The sequence below is a fragment of the Ctenopharyngodon idella genome, chromosome 9 (assembly GCF_019924925.1).
Source record: "Ctenopharyngodon idella isolate HZGC_01 chromosome 9, HZGC01, whole genome shotgun sequence".
Taxonomy (NCBI): domain Eukaryota; kingdom Metazoa; phylum Chordata; class Actinopteri; order Cypriniformes; family Xenocyprididae; genus Ctenopharyngodon; species Ctenopharyngodon idella.
The window spans coordinates 10,574,095-10,599,909 of record NC_067228.1 but is presented as its reverse complement, the minus strand read 5'-3'; the positions used below and the strand labels follow the sequence as shown (position 1 = coordinate 10,599,909).

Below are 25,815 nucleotides of genomic sequence, written 5' to 3'. Positions count from 1 at the left end.
TGAACAGTAGTGTAAGATGTCCAGTGGTGTGCGTGAGTCTCTACTGGCCGAGATCAAAATGCTACTGAATTATATGTAGTTTAACTTCTCCAAGCTCATGACCTTAAACATGATCTTTAACCCCACTCGTGCTCTACTGTATGATAGCCGGAGAGTGAAGACAGCAGATGGGAGTGAGAGAGCAGAGACCCTTTCTCCACCCCCGTCACTCCTTCCCTCCTGTTCTGTCAGCGCTAAAACAGAGAAGGAGACAAGGTGCTGAAACACATCCCTCCTGAGGGACGACCCCCTCCCACCTCAGCACCACACAGACACACACGGCTTGCTGCTTCCCTGCCTGTTTGAAAACAGTCACGCATTTGCCTCTGACAGGCAGGAGGACCACAGCACATGTTCCCCACAGCTGAGAGGGACGTCTGGTGGCCTGTGCTCGCCGTGAAGCCTCAGGTCCCAGCGAAAGGAGCAGAAGTGTGCCGTTCTGAAGTAAGAACACTGAAAGAGATAACTCCACTATAGCCCACCCAAAGCCCGGCCTTGTGTACTTGTCTTGGACTACTGTGTCTTTCGGTGCTGCAGGCTAGTCAGCCATAGCTGTAATGGAAACCAGACTCTCCTCTCAGGAGCAAACATTGCTTTACACAAAATACTTCTCACCAGCTGCTTATTTTCCTTAATGGACCGAAGTAGGAGGGGGAAAAAATAATTAAAATATGTGGAAATTTCCAAAAGCTCTTCAATAAAATGGAACTGTTCATTCAACTAGCCAAGCCATCCATCTACCTATCCATCTTCTCATCAATTCATCCATCCATCCATCGACTTGGGTGGCAGGCGCCCCGTGGGCTGCAGTGTCAGAGGGGAAAGCCTGTCTGTCAGTGTCAGGATGCTGGTGAGTCAGGGAGCTGTTGATGCAGGCTGAGGTCCCTGCACTCCCCAGGCCCGTGCCCTCCTAGCCTTGCCCCGTGGTGGGCCATGGCCCCCTGCCTCTATATATTATCACAGGTGGGCTGTTGGTTACAGCCACCCTGCCCATTCTCTCCACAGCACATCAGGGGCGGTCAATAGGCCCTGGTTCTATTACTTGAAACTTGGCCAGGATTTTTAGAACAGATCTATGAGGGTGGTTGGGCAGATAGATCTGCGGTGAGGAGATGAACAATTAGTGATCAGGGAGGGCGATGAAAGAGGTCGACATTCACGCAGCAGACAGGCAGTCTTTCAGCATGCAGTAACGGGCACAAAAACTTTTGGACAGTTGATAGCAGGGTTATGCTTCATTCAGAACTGAATTCAGATTTAAATTCCTGTATTTTAACTGAGATAGCCGACAAGATGCAGTATTGCAATGTGAATTTGGATGCAAGAAAGCAGAATTAAAAATTTTTAACAAGAAAAGCAAAAGCCAACTTTGAATGTTGGTATGAGAAATCTTAAAAAAAAAAAAAAAGTAAAAAAAAAAAAAGTCTTTTGAAGATTTGAAAGGTTTATGGGTTTATTTTATCATTTTTAAAGTCAACATGAAATGAAAATTCACCCTGTCTATTTTCTAAATGCATTTTATCTTATTGTGAACGATTCATCCATGTATGCGTTTCATTTTTGAACAATTTTTTGGAGCTCGTAAATTTTCATTAAAATGTCATAACTCAATCCTCTGGTAAAACGGTGGACTTCCTTCTTGTGACGTATGTCACACTTCTCCAATCATTTTGTCCACATAACCCTATTATCTCTTACTAACAATTGACTGCAAGCTTGCATTTAGATGTGTCTCCATCCAATCAACAACAGATGGTAGGGATGCACCGATATGAAAATATTGGCCGATACCGATAACCGATAATTCTTTATATTTGAAAGCCGATAACCGATATATTGGCCGATAAATCTGAATCCAAATTTTTATATAATTTTTGAGAGCCTGGTTGCAAAAACAAAAGTCTCACAATTAAAAGCCATGTCCCAAGCACACAATTATAATGTTCTCATTATAATATTATGTAGCCTATATGACAGACTTGCGCTGTACATGTTGCACTTAACTGTATTTTCCTTTTTGAAGTGACTCCAATCATATTTCAAGCAATTCAAAACCATCACTGTGAACAGTGCGCATCTGAAGTGTCTCAGCTGAAGAAGATAATCCATTATTTATCGGCTCTGATATATCGGCCAAATTTTCTATCGGGCCAATAACGATAACATTAAAAATTAGTATATATCAGCCGATACTGATATTGTGGCTGATATATCGTGTATCCCTAACAGATGGATAGAATCAAGTCCAAGTCAACATTTTTTTTTTTCTTTTTTTGATAATCCGCTTCACTCGGATGTACATCACCATATGAAGAATAGAAGAAGAAAAGATCTGACACTACATGCATTACATCACAACATTAAAAAAGGTACTTTTTGGACCAGGGTGGAGAACACTTCATTTCCAATATTATTTAGCTGTGTTGAATTACGAGTAAAATTTACAAGTAAATTTCTCTTTCTGTGTTTCCAATTCAACTTCTTGTTTGGCATAGCTAATTCAATTAATGTTCCCATTTATCAATTAAAAAGGACTAAAGTTCTGAATTATGAACTTTGTTTGAAAGCTAAACTGTCACACACAAAAAAAGTTATGTTGTATGAGATCTTTAGCTGTTTTGGGCCATTATTTTTTTTTTTAAAAAATGCATAAAATATTGATTTTGAATAAACCAAAAATACATAAATATTGTGCTTTTTTTTTTTGCCACACTCTATTGAAGTTACATTTATTTGGATTTTCATTTGCTTAAAAATATAAATAAACTTTTTTTTTTCTTTTGTAAAACAAAGGAACCTGAGTAAAGTTGGAGATGTTATTCATGGACCACACACACTCAAACACAGGGATTAGCCACATATTATTTTCCTGAAGTCTATCACAGTAGGGTGCTGCCAGTTCTGTCTCTGCATCTGTCTCTCTATCCCTTTATTTCTGTCTCACATACTCAATCACACAAAATGTCAACTGTAAGCATAAGTGGTTTGTCCAAGCACCACAAACTTTTTATTTTGCTGCAGCACATTAAAAGAAGAAATGAAGTGGGGGCTATAACAAGATGTTGTAGTAAAACCACCTTTTCTAGAAGAACAGAAAGAGAAATATCATCATCATCATCATATCATGAGAAATTCCTCTTTAGAGAGGTGCAGAACAAGGCAATGCAACTGGGTGGCCAGGAAATAGATGCCAAAGGCACTAACAGCCAACAGAGAGAGCGGGAATCACAAAGCGTGATGCAAACACAAAGTGAGGTTTTGGTATAGACACGCTGCTTGATCACGGTCTATGTGTTACAGCGCACAGTGCCGCAGGAGACGGTCTTGAATATAGAATATGTGTGTGAATACAACCAGATGCAAAGGTGAGATTAATCAGCAGCAGATGTGCTTGAAGGGGATGCAGAAGTCTGAAATACTGCAAAACACAGAGCAGTTTGAAAAACATCTGTTAGAAAAACCAGGGGGTCGATAATTACATAAAATGAAATGCTAGAGTTAGACTGTCTGAGTTACTTGCCTACAGTAGGTGACATATTTGGGCATAGAGTGTGTCTATAATAAACATTTACAATGTGAAGGAACCATTCGGTTACCATTCATTTTCATTATATTGAAAAAAAAAAAAATTCTTTAAGTTATTTTTTAAATTCATTAAATCTTCGTTTATGAGATTTTGATGTGGTAAACACTGATGAGTGAACAGCCTTTTTGCTCCCTAATTGAAGGGCACTTCGGGAAGGGATGGGAACGCCGTTTGCAGGCACGTTTCAAACAAAAGTGAACACATGAATCCCTGTACGGTCTACTACTGTGCTGTCATCGTGGTAACATTCCAAGATAATGAGAAAACTGTCTTTCATTGCTCCCTTTGCCAAGTGAATTGCAAACGGCTTAATTATGACACAAGCGCACAGCTCCCTCCAAACTAAGTTCCCACTTCAAGGGCTCTGCTCTTCGGAGTGAGTATGGCATATAAATATAGGCTTATAAGTACATGCAGGCATTTATGTTCACTTTGATAGGAATTCGCCAAATATTTTTGCTGAGGTGGGAATTTCATGAGCAGCTCCTTCTGAAATATGAGTGAGTTACCGGCCGGTTTTGCCCGTATGTCCCTTATTGGACCCCGTACGTGTGTGTTTATGAATAATTCAAGATGGCGCTGTCCATGAAGTGTAACGTGAAATCTGTCTTTCGTTTTATTCACAAGAGTAATTCCTATCGAAGATTATTTAAAGCTGGGAAAGCGACGGGAACGACGGTAAGAAGGTCTTCTCTTTTTGCCATTTTGTTATTTGGCAGTCTGGCGGCTTTACGGAGGATCTGTTACATGGTTCACCTTCAGTGGAAACATTCTGCAATACATTGAATGTATCCGACGAGTGTAATTGTCAGTCTAAACACATTACAGTAGCCTGTATAGTCTTTTCAAATATAGGCTAATGTGTAAATAACTGCAGTGTTTAGAAAGCGCCTTTGTCAGTTATTAGTTGTAGGTACCAAGTTGCTAAAGCTTTTAAATGTCTAGAATGGTTTGATATTAGTGGCAGTAAACATTTATTTATGCAGCATTACATGTACAGTAACATGCAGTTAAGCATTTTGACATGGTTGTTATCTGCAGGGAGTAAATTAGGTTCTGCAGTGCTGCAGAATTGTAGCTTATATGCACAAATACTCACACATACTACTGGTCAAAGGTTTGAAATAATTAAGATTTTTTATTATTAGGATATTAAAATGATTTCTTTAGGATCATGTGGCGCTGAAGACTCGATTAATGGCTATATCATAATATAACTGTTTTTACTGTATTTTTTTTTATTAAATAAATGCAGCCTTGGTGAGCATAAGAGCCTTCAAAAACTTTTTTTTCTCTCTCATGTCTAAAAATCTTTCACTTCTTGTGTGGTAACAATAACAACATTGAGATGATCTCATGATTCTGTAAAAGACAACATGTTTTGCAGCAGAGTTTGGAAGAACTACATCATATTGTGATTTGTGAATTTCTTTTTATTTCAAACGTACATTGGGAAATGTTTTGTTGTGTTGTGCAACTCTGCTGAGAGGTTATAATTTCATGACGTCCTTTATTCCACTCATTTATCATTTAAATAGAGTTGTGGATTACAGCAGTCTGTAGACTTGTTTTTGTAAATCAAGTGCGCAGAAGAGTAGAACAAAATGTTGAAATTTTGCCTATTCCCTTGTGCTGAATTACATTTTTTAACTATGAAAATAGTGAAAGAAAACAGTAAAAAAAAAAAAGAAAAAAAAAAGAGTTGTTGAGTTGCGGCGTTTCCTTGCTGTGGCTTGGCATATGAGTTGTGGAGAATCTTATTTTTTTCTTACTCTTGCTTAACTATGAAATCATGAAAGATATATTTACCTTGTATGATTAGTGCACAACAAATATTCTCATTTTTACTAAATAAAATTTTCAATACTGTTTAAGCATTTGTAGATCTTTGAATTTTATTGTATAGATTTGCGCACTTTGTCAAAAGACAGAAACTTTCTTGAAATATTTGGTAACACTTTATTTTAGGGTCTTTTAACAAGTTGCTTATTAGCTTGCATATTAATAGAATATTGGCTCTTTATTAGTACTTATTAAGCACATATTAATGCCTTATTCTGCATGACCTTATTCTACATTCCTAATCCTACCCAATACCTAAACTTAACAACTACCTTACTAACTATTAATAAGAAGTAAATTAGGAGTTTATTGAGGGAAAAGTCATAGTTAATAGTTTATATGTGTTCCCTATACTACAGTGTTACCAAATATTTTTAAGTCCTGTATGAAATGCAAGTTGTGATAGTCTTTTCTTTCCTATAGACCTTATGGTAGTGCCATATCAGGAATGAAAATGAGGCTGTGAGAGATAGAAGTACAGTGCATTCAGTGGATTGTACAGTTGATTTAACAACATACATTGTTCTGCTGATAAAACGTCTTTCCGGGAAAAAAGTTAAAAAAAATAAAAAAAAATTCTTAAAACAGTTTTGAAAGTTATGAGTTCTGAAAATGACGGGATCTAGACCTTTATGCAGTGCTTGCCATTACTGTAAGTCTGTCCCTTACATCCTTGTTTTCATTCATGTTAAATTCAATGCCTAGCCTAAGGCTAAGGTCTATTGTGATGTATATCCGATTTAAAGAAAAAGAGTGCAGACTTCTTGAACAAGAAAAAAATGTAGGGCGGGACTTGATTTTGTCCATCAGAAATTGGTTAGATGGTTGTGGTTTGCTACTGCTGTGATCTCATGTGAGTGACAGGTTGATCCCGCCCTCGCGCTAGTAAACACATCATCAGAGAAGAGAAGAGATGTCGGGGGCACATTAAAAAAACAATGATGTGCATGGGTAATTCATTTACAATGATTACTGCAATAATAAAAAATAAGAATCGTCAGTTTTGACAGAAAATATCCATGAACTACTTTTTATTATTAATATGATTATTTATTAATAATTAAACCTACACCACTTTTATATTTAGATTATCTTGACCCTCGTTGCAAAACTCACTTGCTCATTCTTGCTCAATTAGCCATGTCTCACTGTTAGAAACCATCCTAAAATAACACTGATTATAACAGCCATCACAGCCTTTTCTTCTATATGGGAATCCCGGTACTCAAAGTGAACTGGAGTATGTTAAGGAACTGTTAATTAAACAGTGCAATTCCCTAAGAGTATGTAACCCTAACTGGACCTAAACACAGTAAATTATAACTGGTGAGCCTTTTACTGAGCATATGAAGCCCTCACTGCCTTGATTTGATTGACAACCAGGTTTTATTTGATGACTTCTGCACACTTGCCGTGTAGGAATGTGCGTCCACCGCTGGCAGCCAGTCTCTGTTTTGTTAACTACAGGCAGTGTGTCGTTTGGGACACTAAAGTGCGGAGTGCTGTGACTGTGGGAGTGAGGTTACAGAAAGACGTCAAAACCATCCCAGCAGTCCTTTATTACCAGCAACAACATTTGAAATGAGGTGTTGGTTTTCATTTGTTTTAATTTTCTCCAAATGTCGGGGACCGCGTGCTAATGCGGATGTTCACAATGCTGCTAGGTGTGATGTGCGTCAAAACATGGAGTGTATTCCTGGCAAAGGAAGGGTTATGAAAAGTCATTTAAATATGGTGTTAAAAGCCAGAGATGAGCACAGATTTTTCTTTCCAAGTGTAAGTGAGAAGGGAATTTAACCTTATGCCTCTAAATAAATGTTGTTTATAAAATATCAAAAAGGGTCTCAATCAACTAGTTAAGCAAAAAAAGGAGCACTTTAATACGGGGATTAGTCGCTTAGATTTTCTACCACCAAAATCCGCAAGTTTCGACTAACAAATGCTAATTAAATTCAGTATTAACCTTTCGCTCTGTGTTGAAAACTTTTTTTTGTTTTGTTTCTGGAGCTGCTGAAATACCCCTGTTGTGTAAATGTTTTATGCACTTATTTAGACAATAAAACTGATGTCAGTTTTAAGCTTTTGTTCCAATCACATCCTGAAACGTCCCTGATTATCCTTCCATACGTTGCAGCATGAGGCAGCAGGATGCAGTGGGCCTTCGCTCCAAGCTGTGTTATAAAACATGACGCTCCCTATCCGGCCCTTAATCGCCTGTGGTCTTAATAGCTGATATCAGTCATCTCAGCCTTGTGTTGCACAAAAAGGAAACGGCTCTTAATTCTTCTTCAGGTCTAAATGCTCTAACTCTCATGTCAGCTAAAACCATTACACGCACTCCCAGAGCCGCCCGGAGAGGAAACCGTAGGAAAGGAGGCGCACATGAGCTGGGCCTGATTATATTTATTAATTACACGATTTGTTTTTACATGTCAGCTAAGCACTTTATTTCACACTCCGCTGCGTAATTCGGTTAATCATTCTGAAGGATGAACGCAATATGTGCTGAATAAATCCTCCAGACCCCTCTAGCGCTCATAATATTTTTGATAATTTAGTGTATTTTGGCTCTAAATTCCTGTAGAGTAATACTGGAGTTTTGTGCCATACCCTGTAGACTTATGGTAACAGAAAATCTGACGTAGTTAATTGAATTGCACCCACTATCTGGTATCAAGCTTCTGGGCAGTGCTCAAACCAACAGTCAGCTCTGCAGGAAATTAGAGGGAACAAGGAAAAAAAAAAAAAAAAACCTGGCTTATGAGTTCCTGAGTGTTACCATAATTACACATTGATAAATTTATGAGGTGTGTGCAGGTTATTTCTGCTTCGTTGTGACTTTTATGTGTTTAATTTGTCATTAGTAGGCTAGCGCCTCTGCGTTTTTCCTGTCAAGGCTCAAAGGGGAAAAAAGGTCAAAGTGGATTTGTCCTTTATTAGCATAGTGTAGTTTATAAAGAGAGTCCAAATATCGCAATATAATCCATGCAAGACATTTATCATTCTCCATGCCAGGCGTTGGGTTTTGGATTGAGATTTCGGCAGCCTTTTCTGTGTAGCTTGCAAATGATTATATTTCATGTCAGACTAAGCGTAACCTATCTTTTAATATGTAATGCGATCAGCAGAGGGAGGATTGTAGTGAAACAAAAGCGATTGGTCCTAAACGGTTCAGGGTTTGGCCTCCGAGCCGCGGTCCGTAGTGGAGCGCCTGTCCCGTCCTGGTTATTTTTGGAGCACGGTGCGGCCCTTTCTGCTGGGAGCGCTGTTTTTGAAGGGACTCCAGCCCCATTAATCAGGCCGGGGACCCCACGGTGTGAGAGGGCCCCCAGCCCTGGCTCTCCACACTGCGAGTTTCTGTTCCTCTCCCTGCGCTCTCCGCACAGTGTGAAGCGTAGAGGAACCTCATCAATCTCACCTGTCCGAAACGTCAACCGCAGATTTAATCAAACGCTCCGTCTCCTGCCCCCCTGCCACCTCCTGTACGCCACACTCCTCCCCACAAAATACCTCTTCTTTTGGTCTGTCTCCTGCTCATTCTTTCGCTGCTTTTTTGGCTTTGTCACTCATGCTTTCTCTAATGTGTTTTCCCCCCAAAACGGGTCTCGTTCCTGTTTTATTTTCGGTCGTTCGCACTTCGCTTCAAGCTGAGTGTGTTTCAGTACGGCAAAAGCATACATTCCCCACCGTTTCGGGCACAGGAAGGTGCATAAAAATGATTTTCTGCTCTATACTTCACCAAAGCCGGGCTTTGTTAGGTAGCCCAGCGGAGAGTGGCAGGATTAAGGCATGTGTTTCTGCTGTTCAGCGTGATGTCTGTTTTAATAGGGTGAGTGAGGCGATGCTGATAGACACTGTAACAGTAGGTTCTGTGTGTCTGAAGCTTAGTGGGGGACAAATGGACTGGGGCGGGAGGGTCAGAGGTGCCGTTCAGAACCGGCCTCACGCTCCCTCTCTGATATCAGCTCCTGTGGAGAGCTTCTCCACATTTACTGAGCTGCTGATGCTTTCCTGCAGAACCATAAAGGGTGGTGAAAGGTAGTGTTGGAATTGGCATGCAAAGATGGCCGTCTTTGCCGGGATGTCAGAGTCCAGCTAGGCTGTCTGTTTCGTCAAGGTCTTGATGGCTCTTTAAGGTTCTTATCATTTCTTGGTGAATGTCGCTTCACTGTAAAAAAAAATGATATGATCCATAATTCATGCAACATATGTTTTAGTGCTATCAATTGATTAAAAAAATTAACTCGATTAATCACACATTTTTTCTCTGATTAATCGCAATTAAAAACACTTAAGTTTTTATATGTTTTTAATATATTTTATAATGTAATAATTTCACAGTTAATCTCCAAATTAAAACAACATAAAGAAACAACATAAAGACAGTATATTTTAAATAGCCTACTTGTTTAATGGCATCTTTTTATGAATGAAGGCCAGTATCACTGATACTAATACTGCTACTGATGCCTTGATTTTTTCCCCCCAATTTTAAACATGAATTATAGCCATTCAACATTACAGTGTAATTGAAAGCTATCATTTTTTACATTTATTAGGCTTCAGAAATATAACTTTTAATTGAAGTGAACTTCAATTCTCACATAAACCAATAATAAATGTCATATTTACCTGTGCCCTTCCTACCTGTCTAACAGATAGGAAAAATACAGAAATTGAAAAAAGTTACCAAACAGTCTGCACTGCATAATTTATAGCCTAAATTAAATATAGATTAATCATTATTAAAGCTACAAAAGTTCTTTAGTCAAGAGCAGTGAGTAATTTTCTGTTACCTTTGTTCTTTCATTACCTAGGTTGCTGTCACTTTAAGAGCTGCCTCTGCTGCACATGATCTCAAACGCGTCCCACTTTCTCACAACTCTTTACTTTCGTTTAAGACTTTACTTAACTCATTTAAGGCTGCTTTTATGAGGATACTAGACAAAACGGACATTTTTGGCATTATTGTATGTGTTATTGTTCGTTCAAGCGTGACAGAGAACTCGATTCTGGCGCGCCGTCCACGCGCACGATACTGGCGCGCGTCTTTCAGTGCGTCGTGTGTGTGTGACAGGACATTAACAGACAGCGCGTTCTCTTTTTCTCTTTTGGCGCGTTTAAATGGTTTAAAAGCATTTGCATGAATAAGAGCGTGATCATATATTGTAATGCTAGACAAAGAATGACAGAAAAAACGGATGCTGCGTTAATTGCGTTAAATATTTTTTAACTTGTTAAACTGGGAAAAAAATCATCGCATGCGTTAACGTTGACAGCACTAGTTTTTACATAAACTCATCAAAATAATTGAACTAATTTCAACTGTATTTTTAAGTTATGTGAGATACAACTAGACAAGGGTTTTTTTTAATGAGTTGAAATTACTTTAAGGCAGCAGCTGAACTTAGTTTTTAAATTTGGTGGATTTTTTTTGCATTTATCATTGTTTTTTTGTTTTGTTTTTTTCTGTTCAATGACCTATTTGAAAACTAATGGTGTCTAATGGTGGCCTGAATCTGTTTTTCAGTCACTCTAACTGTCCTGCAATACTTTTTTACTTTGTTGAAACAGAAGGGTCAGTCCTTCTCAAGTGGTCAAATGGAGGTTCTTGACTTACATTGGAACACACACAGACGTTCTTACAATTAAATACTCCTACAAAGTGCCTACATGAGTGTAAGAACAGGGATCGTAGGTGTACTATGTAACCCTATCGGCTTACGCACACACTTATACGGTTTAATGTGTACTCCATATGGTAGACCTGTAAGATTTTTTTTTGCTACTTTGCTGCACTGTGGTACAACAGTGTTGTGTTTGTCAGTGTAAAACATTAGGAGAGAAGTTCCTGCTCCTGCCAGGTGTCATCAAGAAGGGGTTTGTGCTGGTGGGACAGCTGAGGAGAGAGAGCAAGTCCAGTAAATTTGAGTGAATGGGTGAAATTATGGTAGGTGAGCATGGGAATAGTATCGTGTGTCATGATTTTAGTTGTAAAATGAAAGTATTTTATTTCACATTATACTTTGAATTAACAGTGATGCTGTCCAACATCTGTGTTTGACTTAAGCGTTGTTTATGTCTGACTCATTTACAAATGACAATAGAGCCTCAAGACCTCAGATTAATCATTTCAGTGTGAAATCAAATAGCATAAATGCATGGTCTGATGCATGTATTTTACACTGTATAAAATAAATAAGGCTTTTTGTTTGATTTTAGACTAGACAGGGAAATTTTAAAAATACTGTAGTATTTTTGTTGTTTTTTATGGCGTCAACACAGCCAAATGTAAATAAACATATAAATAAAAATTTTTTTTTTTTGTATTTATTAATTGATGTCACTATCATTGTTAAAACCATACCTACACCCATAATAAATAATGAAGAATGACATTGAAAATATGCATTTTTCATGTTACTATGTAATGTACCCATTGAATACAGTTCCCCCATCATCACACCACCTGCCAAAAAAATTTATATAAAAAAATCTGATTTTTCAGACATTCCTTCTTGTCGGTAGATGGGAGGTACGATAGGCTGATTATTCCTTCGGTATTTGGGACTAGTGTTGTTTCAGCTTATGTGTGATTGTCTCAAATGACACCATTACCACGTCTGGATGGTTAATGATCGGCCGGAGGGGAAGAGGGGAATGGCGCAAGGTGAGAACACACATGAACCAGACTCCGTTCTGCCCCAAATCACTTCTGACACCTCAGAGAGGCCCTGTGCATTCGGGCCACTGCACTGCAATTACTCACCAAGTAATGGCATAAATAGCATACTCCTTCTCTACGTATAGGCTAACTAGCTAATGATACTGGATCAGTGATTGTATTCCCTTGGCTATAGGCTTCCCTCAAGCCAAACTGATTTCAGATCAGCCATAGATCTCAGATTGTAAATGGGCCCCAAAGTAAGTTACCTCATACATATGATGCAGGTGTTAACGACTATTTTCATGCAAGTGTGCTTTCCCCATTTGGATGTTCTTATGTTGTAACGTTAATCCTTTCTTAAAGACTACTAGATTATTTGGGAGTTTTGGAAGTTGGAGTTTGAATTTAGTTTTTTTGGTAACACTTTAGTTTTGGATCCAATTCTCACTATCAACTAGATGCTTATTAGCATGAATATTACTAGGATATTGGCTGTTTATTGGTTCTTATAAAGCACTTATTAATACCTTATTCTGCATGACCATATTCTACATCCCTTAATCCTACCCAATACATAAATTTAACAACTACCTTACTAACTATTATTAAGCAGCAATTAGGAGTTTATTGAGGCAAAAGTCGTAGTTAATAGTTAGTAGTGAGAATTGGACCCTAAACTAAACTATGACTTGAATATGAATATAAAGTATTTTTAAGAGCATCAACTACAGCTAATTAGGTATATCCTCAACTTGCCTGAGCTTACTGCCACCAACCACTGTCAGAACCTGGCTCATCTAGCCCTGCTATTAACACAATATTTGCCCAGAGGTCAGTGGGCAAGAACTCTCTCTCTCTCTCTCTCTCTCTCTCTCTCTCTCTCTCTCTTTTTCCCATAAAGACTAAGGAGTAGGGGCTTCCTTCTCAGTTAAAGCATCTTAAAATGAGCTCTTTGTTTTATTCTTCCCAATCTTTAATATACTTTATGGGTTTACAACATCGCACTGCTTTCTTCTATTGCTGTTTCGGGTAGGACCACTACTGTGATTGTTATTCCACAACTATGTCACTCTTAAAAGCTGCTATTGGCTGGCTGTGAACTGTGGAGTGTTTTCATTGGCTGTGGAGCAGTTCCGCTCTAGCACTCTCTCACCCGGTAGGGTGCTCTGTTAGTGTGAGACATACTTTGGATTTATCGCTTTGATAACATTCATAAAACTGTGTAAGGCGTCCCCTTTCTTCCTGTAGGCGCACTACCAACTTTCAATACATTCACTTTTATGCTGTCTTTTGTTTCTCCTATTACTGTTTGTCTTTCTTCTAAATGGATTTTGTCTCCTCCTCTTTTTTTTCCCTACAGAGCCTCCCTAAAGGGCAGGTTTTCTCAGGAATCCAGCCCACAGGTGTTCCTCACTTGGGGAACTATCTGGGAGCTCTAGAGAGCTGGGTGGCCCTGCAGGATGAGTACAGTACAGTCATGTACAGCATCGTAGACCTTCATTCCATCACCCAGCCTCAGGACCCTCAGATGCTGCGAGACAACATCCTGGACATGGCCGCCAGTCTGTTGGCCTGTGGCATTAACCCAACTCGCTCCATCCTCTTTCAGCAGTCTCAAGTGAGTCTTGCTTTGAAGACTTGCTTCCAAGTAAACAACATGTATTAAAGGATTAGTTCACTTCAGGATTAAAATTTCCTGATAATTTACTCACCACCATGTCGTCCAAGATGTTTCTTTCTTCAGTCGAAAAATTAAGGTTTTTGAGGAAAACATTCCAGGATTTTTCTCCATATAGTGGACTTCACCAGGTTTGGACGGGTTGAAGGTCCAAATTGCAATTTCAGTGCAGCTTCAAAGGGCTTTACATGATCCCAGCCGAGGGTCTTGTCTAGCGAAACGATCGGCCATTTTTCAAAAAAAAAAAAAAAACATATACTTTTTAACCACAAATGCTCATCTTGCACTGCTCTGTGATGTGGCACGCATTACATAATTGTGCTGAAAAGGTCACACGTGTCGGCGGAAATACCGATCCAGTGTCTACAAAGCGAACGTGCAAAGACTACGTCAAACGCTCTTTACAAAAAAAAGGTAAAACAACAATGTCGGACAATTTTGAAGTTGGAGGAGAAAATGAGATGATACCGAGGTACTTAGGTCATTTTCTAAAAAAAACAAAAAAAACAATCGTTTCGCTAGATAAGACCCTTATTCCTCGGCTGGGATCGTGTAGAACACTTTGAAGCTGCACTGAAACTGCAATTTGGACCTTCAACCCGTTGTACCCCACTGAAGTCCACTATATGGAGAAAAATCCTGGAATGTTTTCCTCAAAAACCTTAATTTCTTTTGGACTGAAAAGAGAAAGACATAAACATCTTGGATGACATGGGGGTGAGTCAATTATTGGGAAATTTTAATTCTGAAGTAATCCTTTAATTCACATTAAAGGGATAGTTCTTCCAGACGTGAATATTCTGTCATCATTTACTCACCTTCAAGTTGTTTCAAACCTGTATGGCTTTCTTTCTTGTGCTGAACACAAAAGAAGATATTTTGATGTTTTTATTCACACAGTGACCGACAATGGAATCCAAAGCAGCTCTTTCAAAATCTACTTTTGTGTCCCACAGAAGAAAGTAAGTAATGCAGGTTTGGGACAACATGAGGGTAATTGATGACAGAGTTTAAACTATCCCTTTAAACCATGCATAACTGCTAATATTATATTTTTGAACCGTTCAGATCTTTGTTCATCCCTGCTGCCTTAACAATGTCAAATAACGTCAAAAGCACCTTTCAAATAACTTCAGAAGTCTCATTCTAAAAAGGAGTCTGGTCGTTTTATTGGGCTGAACTACTGGCAGTCAGCTAAAACATATTTTCCATTACAAATATTTATTTAATAGAGGCTAGCTTTAAATGCTTATTCTACCAAACTGATTCCTATCTCTAAAAATTTTTGGGATGGGGAAAACACACAGATTCGTTTTCACAGCCCACTTCAAAGTGACCACATGAAGCAGAAAGAGGAGGATAATAATAGATTTTACTGTACGCAGCAACTCACTAGCTGTCCAGCAAGTTTTCTCTCGAATTGAGCAACTTTTGAAGGGTAACTATAATAAGTGTGGACATGTTCTTCCTCTCAGCCACCTGATATGCTTTCAACTGTGTGTGTGTTTGTGTGTGTTGTGCAGCAGAGTGAAAGTGTGTCGGGTTTTTGTGTGTTTTCTCACTGGAACTTTGCAGCGAGCACGTGAAAACGCACACACTCGCACTCCTCCTGATTTTATTCCATTTTAACTTCATGCCACATATCTTGGCAGGACTGAAGACCTCCCATAGAACATATGAGCACAAGACTATTCCACATGTGAAAATAATACCCTGGCCCAAGGAAAACACTTGACTTCATTGAAAAAATGGTGACAAGCTAAAATCAATCGGATCTTAAGTACAGGGCTTCGTGTTATAGCTGTATGTGTGTTTGGGATAAATTGCACTAGAAACCCTTTTACCAGAATAACATCCACACAACAGAGAGATTTATGTGTGTGTTTCTGGCAGACTCGCGTAATTGAACTCGGGCATAAATCTAAACAAATATTACTCTTTTTTACACTCTGGACCTTCATGTTTCTTTTTAAATTTCTTTTCACTGATGTGTCTGAGGAATAAACAGCTTATATTTAGGGCTTTATTGTTTCACTTACTCTTTCCTAGTCTCAATTGATTGCACAAATCTGACAAATGAAGTCATCTGAGATGTCCACTACCACTATATCAGATTTTCTGCCATGATCCCTCAGTCATCTTCATATCCGCTGTCTCACCCTCACACGTAGATTAGCTAACTGTAATAAATATCTCTTTCAACACTGTGCCATAAAATCACGTTTTATGTTCGTTCCTCTCAGGGTTTACGTCAGATACCTCAGAATCCTTTTGTGAGTATGAGAAGTGATGGCTGTGTCGCCAGCACCCATAAAATTTAATTCTCTGAAGCAGAACGATTTTGAGTGTTTTTCTTTTGAATCTGGAGCTCTTTTGGGAACTGTGCAGATTTCACAACAGCAGTCAAATAAACTCTTTCATGATTTTGTAATGAGAGAAAGAATAGTTTGAGTACTTGTGATAAAGTTTGGATGCAGAGAGGCCATACTGTGTTACTGTGCACCTGTTGGAAGGTGGGGAACATCTTGTTCTCTTCACTACCACACAGGGGCGCCACGAAGATGCCTAGTTTATGCATAATTATGCATAATGTACTGTCACTGTGCATATTAAGAGTAATGTATTAATTTGACACACACACACACACACAAAAATACACGCATTTGGTAACACTTTAGTTTAGGGTCCAATTCTCACTATTAACTAGTTGCTTATTAGCTTGAATATTACTAGGATTTTGGCTGTTTATTAGTTCTTATAAATCACATATTAATGCCTTTTTCTGCTTGAACTTATTCTACATCCCTTAAATCTACCCAATACCTAAACTTAAGATCTACATTACTAACTATTAATAAGCAGTAATTAGGAGTTTGAGGCAAGAGCCGTAGGTAACAGTTAGTTAATAGTGAGAATTGGACCTGTGGAAATTTTAATTTTTCATATGATTTTTACCTGTATTCGTATGAAATATAATGCTTATGGAACATGGTATGATGTTTGCTTAAGGGGTGATGTTTAACATAGTGTTTAACGTAGATGTTAGAAATAGAAAGAGCAAGATATGGTATGGGAACATGCAAGATGTATGTTAAAAACATGTCTGTGCTAACAATGTGTGGAAAGTTACAGCCGCTAAGAAATGTTCCTAATATGGTAAAAGGACAGAGGCTTCAACCTTGAAGGTCAGAGATATAAAAGTGAGGGGAAGCTTTCGTTCTTTGTCTTACACTCTGCAGCTGCTTGTGTTTCTGTTGACTGTTTGACCTTTCTTGAAAGACAATTGGATGTGTTTATCTCTTATGCAGTAAGATTGTGTTGATTTTTGCCACAACAGACCCTAATCTAAAGTGTGACCATACTGTATATAATTCAATGTGGAGTTACACTAAATTTTACAACTTGAATTAACCTTTGCCATGTCATGAAAACATCAAATTGTCTATTTTAAAAGTCTTATTGACCTCGACACACACTCTACAGTATACGATAGCCTTTCATGTTTGGTTTTCTAACTCAGAAATGGAGAAATTCATTCTTTTAATGAGACTTTTTCTACATCATAATATCGGGACAGTTGTCACCCTGATTTTGTCAAAATAAAATTGAGAAATTAAAAACTTACTAGAACAATGTTATATAGTTTGTTGACTTGTGTACTTACATTATCCCAAATGTTTCCAAGAATGTTTAAATCCAGAGAAATAAGCAATTTTAACCAGGACACGGACCATGTCCTTGCATTGCCTATCATTGACATCATACCTGTTTTATCCTCGATTTCCAGTTTTACTTTGTAGAAACCATGAAAACACCAAAGGCGCTTTAATATATTACATGTTTTATTAGACAAGGGAACAACTGTTGAGATACATTTATAGACAGAAAACTAATCATTGCTATATAGCTCAAGATGTTTAGTCTTATTGTTTGAGTCTTGTTTTCTTGATTTCTATTAATATGATATTCTAATATCAACCTAGCTTACTGCAGTGTGCAACAAATGTCTCATAGCAGCTGCAGAGCAAATGCTCAGAGATACATCATAACATCTTCAACACCCTCAGATCTATCTAATATGATAAACTGCTCTGCGTTACCCCACATGTGCTTGACCGGAAGAAGCGGAAGCGGCAACTGCGGCATAATAAAAGCTCCACTGCTTTCGAGCCACGTGTCACGCTCGTCTCTCATTAGCAATCGCTCCAGCGGCCTTGTTTCTGTTTGCACAGCACTCGGTCCTGCTCTGCTTCATCCTACAGTAACGTTAATAATCTCATCCATGAACATGATTTCTGCCCGAGTCCCATCAGATTCTTTTTCCCTGGCTGCGAGGTGAAGACGACAACTCCCAAGATTCCGCGCTCAATCTCGGCGTCATCAAGCTACGCCTTTGTTTTGAATAGGTGACCTCTAGTGGCGAAAAATTACATATTGTGCCTTTAATAAATTGATAGTACAAAGAAATGCATGCCATGTCTTTTTTGTTGTTAAAATGTAATTATACAATTGATCTGTGCAGGTCTCTGAACATGCTGAGCTCTCATGGATCCTAGGTTGCCTTACCAGCATGCCACGTTTACGGCACCTGCCTCAATGGAAGGTAATGACAGCACGCTTGTTTTTGCTGCATTTATCAGCTGAAAAACAGTTTTATCTGCACGTGATCATGTTAAATAAAAAGACACATGATATGTTGAAGCCCTCTAGAAGATGGTAACTTGCCAACTTAAATGTTCAAGCCTCCCTCCTCTGTTTGTTGTCCATGTGGCACGGCGACAGGGTTTCCCTGTGCCGGTCGTGAGGGTGGGCGGACCTGGCAGGCAGAGACAGGGCTTGATAATGACTGTGATTCACCCAGAGAGGACAACCCTTTTATATTGCTGCTGACGGAGCGCCCGGCCAGAAGCCTCCCACCGCTGCAGGGAAAACACCTAGCTGTTTACTCAACAGCTGAGTGCATGTGAAACGTGGCGGAAAGTGGCCTTTGGATGCTGCCTGTGTGTGTTAATGTGGCAAAACTCCTTCATTCAGCCCGACCTGGGACACTGAGACAGCGCTTGATGTTAGACCTCGTTGTAATAAGAAAACAGACAGTTGCAGCCAAATGTAATGAAAGGTGCTTTAGATTTATTTCAAACTTTCCCCTCTGTTCTTCCACTGGTAAATCCTCCATTTCTTTTTCTTGCAGATGAAGAGCAAGCAGAAGAATGAAGGCAGTGTGGGGCTTTATACGTACCCAGTGTTACAAGCAGCGGACATTCTGCTCTACAAGTATGACCGGCTCTGCTCTTGATGTGTTTTGTTCTTAGTGCGGTTATATTCCCAGCTTTTTGTTTGAGAGAGTGTGATGTTATTGTTGTGCAGATCTACACATGTGCCAGTAGGGGAGGACCAGATCCAGCACTTGGAGCTCGCCCAGGACTTGGCCCGCATCTTTAACAACCAGTATGGAGAGTTCTTCCCCGAGCCTCGTGCCCTGCTCAGTATGTTTGGAAGTTCTTGTATTTATCTCATGACATTAACTTCCCGTTTTAATCAGCCTGTTTTTCTCATAAAGATTCACCTGTGCACAAACTCTGAAAAGTAAGACAAATTACTCGGTCATTCAGCGAACACAGATGAGTCAGTGCTCTCAAGTGTCTGCTTAAGCTCCCTGCCTTCCTCTCAGTATGTTACACGTTCACACAACAGCGTACCCTCGCATAATAAGTCACGCGCACACATGGCAGGCATGTTGGACCATCAGTTTGAACTACAGTCTTTCATTTTCTATAATTATCACCATCATAAAAGCACAATATGAAACCAGTCATGTGTGCAATGGCGCTTTGATTAAAGGAACGTTCTCTTCCTCCTCTATCTGAGTGATGGGGTGATAATGGATTTGGGGGGTTTCCCTATAGTGACTTCACAAAGGACCGGTTCACGTCGCTCCTCTTACATGTGAAGGAAGACTGTGCCTGCATCCTAGAGCCAAAGCTAAAGAAGCCAAACAATATCTGTTGCACTGAAACCAAATGAAAGATCCGACCATTAGAGCCCATCTGTGTTGTGATCTCACAAAGAAATAATATTTACACAACCCAGTTGCTTTCTTTCCTGAGATTCTTTTTAATTTCAATCTGATGAGTGTTTGAGGTTTGTGGTTACTGTTTAATGCTAATTTACTGAACTTGATTTTATAAAAAGTGGAAAATTGCATTCTATGTTTGCTTTTGTATTGAAATGATTAGGTAGTATTGTAAAGGAAGCATTTCAGAGAAATCTGTATTAACTAGCATGTTTCCTGTGCCATTTTCGGCATCGCTTTTTGCTTCAACTACAAGCCAGTTCATTTAATGAATAGTTAAAGTAAGTAGTTTGAATAAGGCAAATTCTTTACTGAACTAAATCTATTGTAGCAGTTACTAAATTCAATATCTGACTCACATTTTGTGTCAGTGACTTACTTTTATTAAGTTATATGCTATATTATATTGTATGGTTTTTAAAAGAAGTCCCTTATGCTCCAAGTCTGCATTTATTTGATAAAAAAATACAATAAAAATACTGTAAAAATACAATAATATTGGGAAATATTATTGCACTTTAAATAAACTATTTTCTATTTGAATATATTTTAAAATATAATTTATTCCTATGATGGCAAAGCTGAATTTTCAGCAGTCTTCAGTGTCACATGATCCTTCAGAAATCATTCTATTATTTATTATTCTTTCTCTTTATTATTATATTATCATTCTTATTATTATCAATGCTGAAAACATTTTGGCTGCTTAATATTTTTGTGGGATTTTATTTGAAAACTTCTGTAACATTATAAATGTCTTTACTGTTACATTACTATCGCTTATAATTTTATTAAACAAGGACACATTAAGTTGATCCTTATCGTGTCCTTGTTTAATAAAAGCAATATTTAAAATGCTTAAAAATATAATATTACTGACCCCAAACTTTTGAACAGTAGTGGATAGGAAAGTCTACACTCTCAGAAAAAAAAAATGGTACAAAAAGGGATGGTTTCTAATATATACCATTTAGTTACTAATATGTACACTTTTGGTACAAAGGTGTACCTTTTGAAAGGGTACCACCCCAGTAACAGATTTTGTACCTGTTGATTGCAAAACCTGATTGCAATGCAGATGAAATGTTTAACTATTCCTGCCTTTTAACTCTCAGGTGTCACTCGAAAGGTGAAATCTCTGAGGGATCCTTCTTCTAAGATGTCCAAGTCAGACCCCCAGAAGTTATCTACAGTCTTCCTGACCGATACCCCTGATGACATTGTCTTTAAGATTCGCAGAGCTGTGACTGACTTCACTTCTGAAGTGACCTATGAGCCTGAGAGTCGGCCAGGTGTCTCAAACCTAGTCTCCATGCATGCGGCTGTGTCTGGACAGAGCGTGGAGGAGGTGGTCAGGCTGGCTGAGGGTATGGACACTGGACAGTACAAGAATGTGGTGGCTGAGGCTATTGTACAGAAGCTGCAACCCATCCGGCTGGAGATCCAAAGACTGAGGGCCGACAGAGGCCATCTTGAGAGTCTGTTAGCCAAAGGAGCAGAGAAGGCTCGCAGCCTCGCAGCTCCTGTGATGACGGAAGTCAGGAAACTGGTGGGCTTTTATTAAGGCAATTCATAAACTGTGAAATGCAACAAACTCTTCTTTGTCTGTCTAAGATTCTTTTAGTTTACTTGTGAAAAAAAAATTGGTAAGTAAATTACACTGTCATCATAAATTGCCCATGTCTGTCCAAATGCTCAGTTTTGTTTGATTACATCTTGTATTTTTGTCCATTTTGTATTTATTTAAAAGAAAAATAAATAATCTTCTTTTTTATTTATTGGTATATGAATAACTTGCGTTCAAAATCAATTTCAATCTCACCCGTGCCCCAACACACAAACACTGAGCAGGAGAAAATGCCAGTCCTGTTGTAATGGAAGACTTGGCAAAGTCTGCTCAGGGCCGCTAGTTGACATGGCACCTCACACACGCACTATGCATGCTTGTGTAAGAATAATAATTTAATAATAATTTTTCTCCTATACACTGTAAACCCTTAACGCTCAAAATAATTAATTGGTTTGAGTAGGACAAACTTAAATAAAACAAATTAGTTCAGTCAAATTATCTTTTATGAGTATTTAGCACTTTCTTTTTCTTTCAAGTTCACAGAACTGATATATTTTAAGTAAACTGAACTGTTTCATTGTTTTGAGTTTTATGAACATTTCTTTTAATTTAGATGAACTTAAGTTTAACTGAAAGTGGGCTGGGATTTCTATTTCCCTGCATGCTTTGCCCATGGCACTCGAAAGGGAGAGTAAATGCTAAAATTAAGTGTTATATAAGGTTTTTTTATGCAAGATTAATGTTAAGAAGGAGATTTAGTAGCGATTAATGTTTTTTTTATGCTAATTTAGAAGAGTTTCTGCTAATGTGGGTTTTTGGAGAGTTACCATCATGGTGACAAGTGGTGTATGCGGCTTGGTTTGAGAGCAAGCATGTTAAATGCTTTATATTGCCGGACTCATTCAGCAAGTGGTATACCATGCTATTGTTAACATGTTAGCAAATCAGCAAGTTAGTATTTTCTGAATTAGCTTGTTAGCGAAGTTTACACTAATAAAAAATGTTTACAGCGATTTTACATTTTAAGTTAAATGTATAAATTAGAGTACAAAATAAAAATCTCCGCTTACTTAAACTTTGGATTTCTTAACTTAAAAATTTTGAGGCAACTGATTACCTCAATTTTTTGAGTTTTGCCAACTTATTCGGGTTTACAGTGTAGGAATGTATCCTTGAAGAGGCATCAAGATTGTCTGTCCAAAGCAAAATTATCCGTTTTAAGGCAGGGCAATTGATAAAATTGGAAGTGTTTCATGTTTCAGTGTCTTCATGCACTTGGTCTATGATGAACCTAAAATGATCATACTATTTTTTCAGGGATAAATGGGTATAAAATCTTGTAACAGATACATGCATTTAATATGCTCCTGTCTACATTTAAAGAAAATAAGTAGCCAGGAGTGTATTAAAGAAATTTCTCCCCTCAAAAAATAAATAAATAAATGTGCATGCATGAAATATGCACAGGCTGATATTCAGATTCATAACCCAAGAGTGGATTTGTTATGGTATAAATGAGTGTACTTTAAAATAATGAGTTATGCTTGTAATTTTAAATAGGGAACAATTTCAAATCCGAGGTATTTTAATTCAGTCAAAAATAACATTTCCTCGATTATAATGACTTCAGCCGGTTTTGCCTACTTTTCGATGAAATAATCCTAAAAGAAGTCATCATAAATCATGAAATGAGAAAACATTATTAACTGTACCCGCATTTTCTCTGATTCTTTTAAATTGCAATTGGAAACGTTTCCATCGTCATGTAGCCTACTGCACAAACATGTATTATTCTCCAAGCTGTCTTCTGAATTCAAGGATATATGGGAGGATTAGGTGGGGAGTTTATTCGTTCCACAGGGCAATTAATGATCAGTCCAGCAAAATGATTCGTTTGTTTAGAGCTGTTTTTTTCCGTTCTCTATAATAGCTGACGGAATGGCGAACAACAGTCGCTCGTTTGACAGTATTTCACGTTACTCTTTGCTTTGAAGTGTCATTCATTTTCGCCTTGTTCAAATACGCTATTTTTAGCTGGTGAGTTTTGTGCCAGCGTTGGTATAGACTCCATATGCGCAGCTAAATAGAAATAATACGCAAAGTGCAAGCATGCTCATTTGCCAGTATTGAATTGCTGGAGTTAAATAACCAGTAAAATGACAACAAAACGTGTAAGACATTTAGTACGTGTTTTATCATAATCAGTGGACAGTGTGCTAATCGGATGCAGCGCTCCTGATACCAAGCGATGCGCAGTATGTGTTGAGTTAGTTGGGTAATGGCTCATGTGATGCGCATACAGATAAGCTCTGTTTCTGAAAGATAGGGGTCAGCCTTTTTTCTTTAATTAAGCGTTAACAATTATCAAAATATAGGCCTACTGCATTCAATGACGAAACAATTGAATTCTGCTTCAAACCTGATTATTAGCATTTTCTTAAAAAGGATCCCGTGTATTTTGGGAACGTTTCATCCAGCGAGAATAAAGAGTCCCTCTAATGAGACTTACCGCACCAATAGCTTTCCCTCTCTCTCCCCAAAACAAACGGTCTGTCCATTTCTTAATAAAAATAATAATAATGGTTTCTTAGTCAATTTATTTTTTGTGACATTCAAAACAGGACTGCGTGTATACAAATTAAATTAATTAAATTATATTTAATTATAATTAAACTGTTTAATCCACACTTTAATTAAGAGCATTGCATCATCATGCACTAATAAATTAGTTAACAATTAATTGGAGCAGATAAAAGGAAAATATTGGTTTAGTATTCAGAATAACGCACGGAAATAACCATTTATCAACGCCATGATATTACCGGATCCTATCCACACCCGTCAGCCTAATTGCTATTGTTTAAAATGAAACAGTTGAACCGGTTTGTTTCGAAGTAACATCGTACAGGCAGCTGGATCTTAGGGTTAAAGTGTAAATTAGCTATTCATGTAATACAGTGTAAATTAGCAATTCATTTGGATGCAGCGCGGTCTATGTGCTGTCTATCTGTTTTGATCAAATAAATTCGCAGTTAAATGTCAATGATGTTGTGCATGTAGAAAGTTACCTGCGTAATTTGCTATAGGAAAAAGACTCTTAAAGTTTATGATTCTTTACCGCTAGTATGCATAGCGGTAAAGAATCATAAACTTTGTGAGTCTTTTTGTAAGTTTATTTAGCCTTTCTAAATGTATCTATTTCTTCTATATCCGTCTTAATGTGAAATTTAATTTTATTTAGACTATTTATTGAATTTGTTTCGAGTTTATCTATTTATTTTTATTTATCCAACGACTTTAGTTCATTACTAATTTCTCGTTTATTTTATTATTATTATTATTTTAATTTTATTATTTGGCTACTTGCCGGCTGTAAAGCTTTAATTATTTATTCTTTTTTTTTTTTGTAAGCAAAACATAAATAGCCTAAGCTACACGTTAATGCATGTATTATTCTTTGAACACTTATCAATAAGAGTAATATTTAATTTTAATAATGTAATGTAATTGTTTGGAACAATCTTGATGAAAACGTTAAACATGAGAACAATAAAAAGCATGATTTAATGTAGCCAAGCTTTTTTTTTTTAATTTAAACTGTCATTTTAACGTGCCATAGCCTTGATCGCATTTTGTTTTTGCACTATGAAGGTAAGGTGTTGGTGCTGTGTGGAACATTTAAGCTACGCACTGTGATGATATTTGATTATGAACAGCAGGAGATGAAATCTGTATTTATAAAAAAAAAAAAAAAACAATATTTCGCGGAGTCTAAGGCCTAAACTTCAGAGGAAATCTATGAGACCAGTCTTCTACTATGTGGTATTTATCAAGTTTAACATTAATCTTAGTGAATAATCGAATGAAGTGCATCCACATGCAATCAAGATTAAATAGACATGTCACTGACAAAAGAAAGAAAAAGATAATTTTATGCTGACTAATTTCTTTTAATAATAAGCAACCTAACATTTTAAAGGTCAAATAGGTTACTTAATCAACAAGACATTTCACGATGACCCACCCGGACGAATGACAAAAACTTTAGAAAGAAATCTTGTTAAAATTATTTATTGTAGACTTAATTTACTACAAAAAGAAAGTAATGATTTTTCCATTCGCTAATGGAACAAAAACAAACGTTTTCAGAACATTTATCTGCTTGTTAAATCGATTGAGGTTAATTCACTGTAAGATGGCCATCTCCAAATTCCAGCTCAGAGTTTCTCCACCATGCTTATTTCCCTCCTCTTTCATTGGACAACATATTTTGGCTCTTTCCCTTCCTGCGTTTCCCATTGGTGGCGCTGGGTTTGACAAACAGTAAGAGGGTTGCCCTTAACGCTTCGAAAAAAAGTTT

The 25,815-nt window shown here is 37.8% G+C and overlaps 1 protein-coding gene across 2 annotated transcripts; it reads left to right on the top strand.

Moving 5' to 3' along the window:
- The first annotated feature begins 4,161 nt into the window (after nucleotides 1-4,161).
- Nucleotides 4,162-21,659, top strand: wars2 (tryptophanyl tRNA synthetase 2, mitochondrial). Of its 2 annotated transcripts, XM_051905626.1 has the most exons (6): nucleotides 4,162-4,303; nucleotides 13,495-13,752; nucleotides 18,335-18,415; nucleotides 19,004-19,086; nucleotides 19,180-19,298; nucleotides 21,001-21,659. In XM_051905626.1, the coding sequence occupies exons 1-6, from the start codon at nucleotides 4,199-4,201 to the stop codon at nucleotides 21,447-21,449; spliced, it is 1,095 nt and encodes a 364-aa protein (XP_051761586.1). In that variant the 5' UTR covers nucleotides 4,162-4,198; the 3' UTR covers nucleotides 21,450-21,659. The 2 variants fall into 2 exon arrangements, with proteins under 2 accessions (XP_051761586.1, XP_051761587.1); XM_051905627.1 differs by lacking the exon at nucleotides 18,335-18,415.
- Nucleotides 21,660-25,815: the final 4,156 nt, after the last annotated feature.